The sequence below is a fragment of the Pelodiscus sinensis genome, chromosome 9 (assembly GCF_052426305.1).
Source record: "Pelodiscus sinensis isolate ZL-2025 chromosome 9, ASM5242630v1, whole genome shotgun sequence".
NCBI lineage: Eukaryota > Metazoa > Chordata > Testudines > Trionychidae > Pelodiscus > Pelodiscus sinensis.
The window spans coordinates 3,624,474-3,633,604 of NC_143060.1; the positions used below are offsets into that span (position 1 = coordinate 3,624,474).

Below are 9,131 nucleotides of genomic sequence, written 5' to 3' on the forward strand. Positions count from 1 at the left end.
ACTGGGGGCTGCGGGTATGTGCCGCACGGCGGCAGGCAGAGACTCGGACACGGATGGGTTCGGACAGCTCCATCCAAGGGGAGGAAGGAGCTTGTTTCACGGCTGGTGTGTCTGAATACCTTCGCTGCGGCAGGGGGTCGGCTGCCAACTGGGCCGGAGCAGGAAATGCTCTGCCTCCATCTCGCAGGGCTCGTGCGCCTCTGCTGGGTCAATTCATCCCGTGCGACGGGGAAGGCTCTGGTGTCCGCTCGCACGGGGACCCTCGTGCCAGGGTGCGGGGCAGCACGCTGGCTGCAGGGGATTGTGGGATACTGGCTGGCATCACAGGGAGTTCTGGGTCAATGGCTCCACATTTCTCCTGATCCGTCCCATCGTTCGTACACCAGGGCACAGCGATCAGCAGCGTCTGAGGACGTTGTGGACGTGGGGCCGATGACCCTGTGTGCTTGGGCAGGGATCCCCGGGTGGGTGAACCAACAGAGGGAGCCGGGTTGCTGCCCTTGGTGCCACGGGGCTTCGCGGCCTGGCCCACAGCCACAGTCCGGTGGCTCCTGGTTGTCGTGCCAACCGAGGCCTGTGGAAGGTGGAAAGCCCCGTTCCAGGACTAGCCCTGCAGAAATCCATTCCCCAGCCAGGCCCAGTGCCGTTAGGGACAAAGCCAAATGCTCTGGTGTCCCCGTGGGCGTGGGGGCCGTGGAACAAGGGGAGGGAGGCTGAGAAATGTTTCAAAGGGCAGGAGGGGAACCAAGGGCTGAGGGCAGGCGGCTCCTCAGACCAGGAAACCCGGGGCCTCAGCCCGTCCCACAGGGCAGCTGTGGGGCGTGGACAGTCCAGGGAAGTGGTGTCTGTTCGGGCTCCCTGCACAGGCCACGGGACCCACTCTGAAGCAGGGAGAGAGGAAGCCCGTGGCAGATGGGGAGACGGGGCTGAGAAGCCACAAGGGTGAACTGTCGCCCACCTGCCAAGATGGCAGCAGGCAGGGAGGGCAAGGAGACTAGACAGTTCTGTGCCCTGCAGAGCCTTGGCCGGCTGGGCTTTCTGTCACGACCAGCTCCGAGGCGAGAGGAGCAGGTGTCTGGAACATCGCGGGCCCAGGGCCTGTCGGACATGACATGGCAGGAGTTATGTGTGGAGCAGGCGGGGCAGAGAGGCTGACGTGCCAGGTGAACTCCTAGCCGGGGCTGGCACACCCAGTCCCAGCTGCCGCGTAAGGTCCTGGTCTGTGAACCTGGCCCTCTGCCGGGGGCGTCAGACCCACTCACGGGAGCAGCTGGCGCCCAGCCTCAACGGGCTTCTCCAAACCCTAAAGCCCATGGGGTCTGGCTGGCCCTGGCTGGCACTGGGCGTCGGAGTTCAGATTTGGAATTCGAAGGGCCCCTGGAGAAGTGGAGCATCGGCCTGAACGCACTAGAGACGAGCGCCCCACCTGCGTGTGTGGGGGCAGCCCGCCCCCCAGGCTTCCATCCCGGACTGGGGGCTCAGGCGAAAGCTGTGCCCGGGCGCCATGGAAACCAGGCGGGCCCAGTTCACACTAGAGACCTTTATTTGTAGGGTTGTTCTGCGCGACCGCTCTTTACACACACACCGGCCCCACGCCCTCCCCTCAGCGACAGCCTGGGCAGCAGCAGCAAGGTGGGGGGACCAGACAGGGGCCCTGGGTTACAGGACCCGCCCCCCCAGCACTTTCCCACAGCCCCTCGCCCCCCGGCACAGGCCGGCTCTGACTCCCGCTCCCCCAACCCGCTTTTCTGCGCAGCGTCGGCCTGTGGTGACCGGGAGGCCGGTTTGCGCCACGGGCTTCATTGAGCGCAGGCAGGCGGGATCGGTGGAGGGCAGGGTCCGAATCAGTCCCGGGCCGGGCAGCCGCGGCGCCTCCATGTGGGGGGGGTCTTCTCTTCAGACAGTAGAAGGACGGGCGTGGAGAGGAGGGGCTGGGAGCGGGGGCCTCGTGGGGCCGTGTCTCGCGCCAAAGGGGCTCGGGCGGCATTTGCAGCGGCACTTTCAAAGGGGCTTCCTTGGGCTGGGGCAGCGCCACACCATGGGCCACCTCTGGGGGGCGCTGCGCAGGGGGGCTGTGCATGGGAGGTGCCTGGGAGACAGAGACCCATGCTGGTGAACGAGACCAGCCACCCTGCTATGGGGAACATGTGCCGAGCCCTCCGGTTGTCCCCTTTATGGCACCTCCCCTTCCTCTTCCTCCTGGCGCGGGGGCACCTCAGGCTGCTGCCCCTGGTGACGGGCCTGGCGACGGTCTCGGTGGTGGCTGTGGGCAGAGGTGGTGGTCCACGGATGGCTGTGGATACCGGCTCCGTGGTCGTGAGGGCGATGGGCGGCGCTGTCATGAGAAGACAGCGTCTCTTCCACCTCGGGAAGCTGCGTGACATTTTTATGTGGCTCTGCCGTGCTGTTTGCCTGGGAAGGTCATATCAGGGCGGGTGTGTTACACAGACAGACATGCGTGTACTCTGCACTGGAATGACTTGGCATGGAGTTCTTGTCACCACCGCCCCCTACTGGATACAGTCAGTCAGAGTGGTATCATATGCCCTATACTGTCAACAGGGAGTGGAGAGTCTCTGATGGGGACTAAATTAGCTCTTACCACGCCAGAGATAGATCTTGGAGTCATTGTGGCTAGCTCTCTGAAAACCTCTGCTCAGCATGCAGCGGCGGTCAAAAAAGCCAACAGAACGTTGAAAACTATTAGGAAAGGCCTAGATAATAAGACAGCAAATATCTTAATGCCATTATGTAAATCCATGGCATGGAATACTGTGTGAAGTTCTGGTGACTCCATCTTAAAAAAAGAATTGGAAAAAGTGCAGAGAAGGGGCACAAAAGGAGGCAAGATATAGAGGAGCTTCCATATGAGGAGAGATTAAAAAAAGTTGGGATGGCTGAATTTAGAAAAGAAATGACTAATTTTGACTAATTATTAATAGGCAGCAGGTTTAAAGCAAATGAAAGGAAGTATTTCTTCCCACAGCACAGTCAACCTGTGGAACTCCTTGCCAGAGGATTTGGTGAAGACTTTAACAGGGTTCAAAAAAGAACTAGATACATTCATGTAGATTAGGTCCATCAACGGCTATTAGCCAGGATGGGCCCGGACACAGCCCTGTGCTCTGCGTGTCCCTCGTCTCTGACTGCCGGATGCTGTGAGTGGATGATGGGATGAGTCACCTGAAAACTGCCCTGTCCTGTTCATTCTCTCTGAAGCCTCAGGCGCCAGCCTGAAGACAGGACACTGGGCTAGATGGACCATTGGTCTGACCCAATACGGCCGGTCTTATGTCCTTCTCATAAACCCTATACTGCCAACCAAGAGTGGAGAGTTTCATCTACTGCATTAGCCAGTGCCTGTGCTATCTTCCTGCTGCTGCCCTGAGGTCTCTGGGGTGCAGCATAGCGACCATGGTTCGGGATGGGGCAGATGAGGCCTCCAACCCGCCTGCCCTGGGAGTGGTTCCTTACCTCCTGGGTGCTGTTGGAGTAGAAGGAGCAGTTGCCGCAGAAGTCCTTGGCGTGAGTGACGCGCACGGCCGACTCGACGTAGCGTAAGTGCAGGAAGCTGTAGGGCAGAGGGATGTGGAAAGCCAGCCGGCCGCACCTGCAGAGCGAAGTCTGGGGATAAGCTACGGAGGCTGGCGGCCCAGGGTGAGCCTTGTGGCTCAGAAAGACGCACAGGGCAGAAACTCAGCTTGGCTCTTATTCCTACAGGCCTTTCCCTACATCTCCTGCCCCCTTCTCCCCCCCGCTCCAAACCACACTGGGAAATTCACACCTCTCTCCGCAGGTTGCAAAGGAGAGCAGCCTCGGCATCCCTGCGTACAGATGGGGAAACTGAGGCACAAAGCGAGAGAAGTGACTCACCCAAGGTCAGCCCAGCCAGCAGACCAGTGGCAGGGCTGGGAATAGAACCTGTGGCCGTGCAGGCTGGGGTCACAGGTGGGGTGTGGGGAGGGGCGCTGGGTGGAAGGAACAGAGGGAGGGGAGGGAGTATTGCTAACACTCTTCTGAAGCACGCAAGGGCCCCCCACCACTGAGCTAGAGGACTGCCAAGCCCTTTGGGGTACAAGGGCAGCTGGGGCAATGTTCCTTCTAATATTTTCCCTCCATGTGCAGAATAAGGTGTGTTCTGCGCACCAGGGCATTCCCAGATGTGCACCACCAGTAGGAGGCTGCGGGGGCTCTGCTACTCAGTGGGCCGCCCAGGCGCTCAGCTGGCAGGGAGCACTGCGCTGGGGGCTGCGGACCTGGCCCCCCCTCGGCGACTCAGGGAAAGGTCTGACGGGAGGAGAAGCAGAGGCCGGCTCCAGAGACCCGTGGGGACTGGCAGCTCCAGGGTGCATCGGGGACATCGCAAAGATGTGGCACGGGGGAGCCCCCCCAAATCCTCTCCCCAAGGCTTGCGACCTTCGAAGGCTGAATCCTTCCCTCTGTTTTCCGGGCAGCTGCCAGCCCCTCCAGCGGCCTTGCAGCATAGCCCAGGGCAGGCTGCTGACTCTGCTGTGTGATTAGCACCCCCCCGCTGCCCCGCCGGCCCCTCCACTGGCCAGAGTCCACGGGGCAGGCGATAGCGGCAAGCTGGGACAACGCGGCGGCCGCGGGAGCAGGTTGCACAACCCACAGCCCTGTGGCCGAGCTGGGCAGGGGAGCAGCCGGGAAAAGGAGGCCCTTGCGGGGAGAGGGACGGGCACAGACACAGGGGAGGGCCAATAACGAGCCCCTCCCCCCGGGCGTTCGCCGTGGAGGGCGCGGCCGGCTCCGGCCTGGTTTCTCAGAAGCAGGGCAAGCAGCCGGGGCTGGTGCCCACGGGCGGGTTCGACCCCCGGCCAGCGGGTACGTGGCCATGTCGGCGCAGCGGCTGTCGCGCGAGCAGAGGGATAAGACATCACCCCCGCTTGGCCTTGCTCTAGTTCTGTCCAGCATCCCGGCACACTTCCCTGGCACCAGCTAACCGCCCGTCCCCCGCAGCGAGGGGGGGCTGAGGGGCAGAGCGGTGAACTCACCGGCACTCAGCACGCGAGCGGCGAAGCTGCAAACCGAACCCCGGAATCCTGGCTCCCAGGCCAATAACCACTAGGCCACACTCCCCTCTGCCCGTCAGGAATAGAGCCCAGGAATCCTGACGGCTCCTTCCCTGTGGGTGTCCCTGTGCTACATTCTCCCCCCAGCCCGGCTCTCGCCCTGGCTGGTTGGAGGGTTTAGCCAGGTCCCTGGAGCGCCCTGGCAGGATGTGCTCTGTACAGCTCTGCCTTGCTCAGGACCTGGGATAAGCCCTCGAGGGGGTGGGGCCCTGAGGAGGGGCGGCCGGGTCCTAGGCGCTCACCGGTCATAGATGAGGAAGTCGTCTTTATCCCCGTCCAGGATCTGCCAGACGTCCGGCTCCAGGAGCTCCTGCTGGTAAACGGGGACGCCCTTCGGGGCCTGGCGCTTCAGCTGCCAGTACATGGCCCTGGAGAGCGCCGCCTTCTCGTTCACGATCATGTAGCTGATGTCCGTCAGCCCGTCCCGGGACAGCTTCGCCCGCAAGCCACCGAGGCTGGGGGGGGATGAGGGTGAGGAACAGGGCCACGGGGTCTGCCTCTTGCTAATGCTCTGTGGCACAACCCCCCCCCCCCCCGCCCCACCTGGCACCTCCAGCACATGCACCAGAGAGGAAGGACATGGCATTGCCCCGCATTGCTGCCCCAGGGAACGAAAGGGGTCCCCGGGCCTCCCCATAGCGTCTGCCAGCAAAGGGGTCAGGTATAATTCGCGCTGTTTGCTCCCACTCCCCTGGGGCCGGGCTAGCTCCGTCTCCTGCCCTCCCGGCGCCTCTGTGCAGTGCCCGGCCCCGCCCCGCCCCGGCTCACCTGTGGGCTTGCTTCAGACAGAACTGTCAGCTGGCTTTCAGCAGCGCCACCACCGTCACCCGCCCCAGCTCCCCTTTCATCGGGGCCGTCCCGTTGATCTCCCACTGTGGAGCCGGCTGGCAGATCCGGGTCTTGTTCTCGGCCACGTCCTCCGGCGTGGCCACCACCAGGCCCAGCAGGGTGGCCATGGCTAGGGCAGCAAGCCCCATCCTCGCCGGCCCGCTCCCAAGCCTGGGGAGCAAGAGGCGTGTTAGAGATGGGGGGGCGTCGCTCTTGCACAAGCAGAAGGGCCGCAGCTGAGACACATGCAGCCGTGTTTCCCCCAGCAGAGCTCCAGGGTAGCTCAGACACGCACTCTGAAATGCAGCCACCTCTGGGGTGGAACACAGCCCCTGTGATCCACAGCAGTGCCCCTCAGCAGAAGGGGAGAATTCCACCGCCAGAGGAAAGAGAAGAGTCTAATTCCCCGTCGGCTTGGCCCCTCAGGCAAACAATCCTCCTCTTAGGGACTGCTGGGGAATCTCTACATTAATTCTCAGCCAAAATACAGCCTCTCCAGCAGCGCAACACCCTCTCATGCCAGGCCAGGGCATTGAAGTCAACACCAACTCCACAGAGAGGCCCTTGTTGTATCAGCCCTCTTTGGGCTGATAGTCCCAGTCGCTTGTAACCCAGCTGATGTCAGTGAGGTGTAATCTATCTTTAAAGGACCCTGATGTTTTAAAAAATATATTAGCAAGTTACTTGACTATATAAAATCCACTGGCAGGGAGTCCCACAAGTTAACGTGCAGGTATCATAAAGAAACACTCTGGCTACCAGCCACGGAAAAACTTGCCAGCCGTCTACACTGGCCGCTTGAATTTGCGCAAGAACACTGACGATCTCATATAAGATTGTCAGTGTTCTTGCACAAACACTATGCTGCTCCCGTTCAGGAAAAAGCCCTCTTGCGCAAATGTATTTTGAGCTAAAAACTGTTTTGCGCAAAAAAGCCCCGATGGCGAAAATGGCAATCGAGGCTTTCTTGCGCAAAACCGCGTCTAGATTGGCACGGACGCTTTTCCGCAAAAAGTGCTTTTGCGCAAAAGCGTCTGTGCCAATCTAGATGCTCTTTTCCGCAAATGCTTTTAACGGAAAAACTTCTCCGTTAAAAGCATTTGTGGAAAATCATGCCAATCTAGACGCAGCCAATCTGTTCTCTGGGGATCCTGCCGGAGACCTAGAGATCCACAGATTATCAACCCCTTTCTTCCCTCACCCCATACACAGTTGTTCAGGGGTGGAGAGAAAGTTTCCATTTCCAAACAAAACCCGATTGACCCAGGGCCAGGCCCCCTGCTCGCACTGTCGATGTTGTTGTGAAGGCTCAGCTGAGCCCATTGGCACAAACGCGCCGCCATTGTCTATTATAGTGGCAAGACTGTCCCTGTGTGCACCAGCTAAAAGCACGAGGTGGTTTTGGCAACGTTTGCCTGGCAGCACAGAGCTGCTTTGACTTTCAGGGGCGCAATGCAAACGGGAGGCTGTCCAATGCACTGCTTGAATGCAGGGCAGTGTTCGAATGGCTCGCCCATGGCAACAGGACTCTTGGCTTCTAGTCCAATCTCCAGAAGGCGAGTGCGGTCTAGTGGTTAGATCAGGGACCTTGACATCAGGATTCCTGGAGTTTGCTCCAAATCCTGCCAGTGACTTGTTATGTGACCTTGGGTAGATCTCTTGGCTTACCTGTTGTCACGTTAGGGTGCCAATGACAGGCCGTCGTGCCTCAGTTTCCCACCTGTGAAATGGAAGCAAATGAACGAATGCCAGTAATGCCGTGGAAAGTCACAGCATGCAGGAAGCGCAAGGTACACAAAGCCGTTCCGAGCAAATTGTCCTTCCCGGCCCCTGGGACGCCAGCCCAGAGCGGACGGGCTCGTCCCAAGGCCTTTAACCCAGTAATGACCATTTCCCGCACACAGCTCCTCCCGAGCGTGCGCCCGGCCCCTGGTGTGTAAAGCTGCCCCGTCATCCTCCCCGTCAGCCCTTCATGCCAGTGAATGTGGGCAGCTACTGTTAGCGGACTGAGTCGGCTGCGATTTCACGCAGCCAGCCGGCCACAACCGGGAGCACCAGTCCCCAGACGCAGGTGCATCCGCAGCACATTATTGTCTGACAGTTACTAGAAGTGTGTGTGTGTGTGGGTGTTGTGGTGTGTGGGTGTTGTGGTGTATGTGTTGTGGGTGGGTGTGCTGTGGTGTATGTGTATGTGTGGGGTGTGTGTACGTGTGTGTTGTGTATACATGTGTGTGTTTTGTGGGTGCATGTGGGTAAATGTGTTGTGTGCGTGTGGTGTGTGTGCCCTGAGTATGCATGTGTGTTTTGTGTGGGTACATGCGTTGTGTGAGTGTTGTGTGTGCTGTACATACGCGTGTGTTGTGCGTGTTTGTGTATGGGTAAATGTGTTGTGCGGGTGTGGTGTGTGCTGTGCTGCTGCACTGTGCAAACACACTGAATGCAGAGCCCGTTAGTCACCCCAGCCTTGGCTGATGTGACCCCCCCGACACTGGCCTGAGACCAGAGACCACTTGTACGAACGTCCCTTTTGTACCAATTCCCTGCTGGCCTCGCGATGCCCCAAACCCTTCCCCGGCCCCACGGCCCCCCAGCCACGGCCTGTCCCGCGCCGCCCCTGCCTCATCCCAGCAGAACTCAGTGCACCTCCCGGAGCAGGCCCCCCACCCCCGCGTCCTCAGAGCTGCCTGGCCCCTCAGCCCCCCGCACGGAAACAGACCAGATACTCTGCCTTCTGGCCGCAGTCCGGTGCCGCAGTGGCCGGGGCTCACCCTGCGCTCTCCTCCCCGCTGCCCCAGCCCCGGCCTCCTTTTATCTCCTCCCCGGCTCCGCCCAGGAGAGAGGCAGGGGGCTGGGGCTGGCTGCAGAGCCGCCCCACCCCGAAGGGAGCCGCAAGCCAGGCAGGGCCTTTACTGGTGCCAGCTACCAGCCCCCTCCATGTTCACTCCAGGGTCCCTCCCAGGCGCCCCCAGCAGCTGGGCCTGGCAGTCAGAGCCAGCTCCTCTGGCATAGAGCCCCTCCCAGCTGCGCAGCTGGGAAAAAAAAAATCCCGCTTTAAAGGCTGCTAATTAAATACCCCCCGGGCTGAGAGGGGACCAGCTGGCCCGTCCGGGGGTAGGGGTGTCCCGGGTAACACACAAGACAGCCCAACGCATCAGCGGGACACCGCCTCCCCCTTAAACAGCTGCTGTGGTTCGCTCAGCGGTGGTGGGGGAC

The 9,131-nt window shown here is 60.6% G+C and overlaps 1 protein-coding gene across 4 annotated transcripts; it reads right to left on the reverse strand.

Annotated features, from left to right (window-relative positions):
• Positions 1-1,525: 1,525 nt before the first annotated feature.
• Positions 1,526-8,747, reverse strand: LOC102452367 (selenoprotein Pb-like). Of its 4 annotated transcripts, none has more exons than XM_075935858.2 (7): positions 8,635-8,747; positions 7,587-7,638; positions 5,859-6,089; positions 5,333-5,545; positions 3,475-3,610; positions 2,603-2,714; positions 2,407-2,510 (listed from the first exon to the last, which is right to left on the reverse strand). In XM_075935858.2, the coding sequence occupies exons 3-7, from the start codon at positions 6,065-6,067 to the stop codon at positions 2,422-2,424; spliced, it is 759 nt and encodes a 252-aa protein (XP_075791973.2). In that variant the 5' UTR covers positions 6,068-6,089; positions 7,587-7,638; positions 8,635-8,747; the 3' UTR covers positions 2,407-2,421. The 4 variants fall into 4 exon arrangements, with proteins under 4 accessions (XP_006117375.4, XP_014426080.3, XP_075791973.2 ...); XM_075935857.2 differs by having other exon boundaries at positions 2,407-2,513; XM_006117313.5 differs by lacking the exon at positions 2,603-2,714 and having other exon boundaries at positions 1,526-2,412; positions 8,635-8,739.
• Positions 8,748-9,131: the final 384 nt, after the last annotated feature.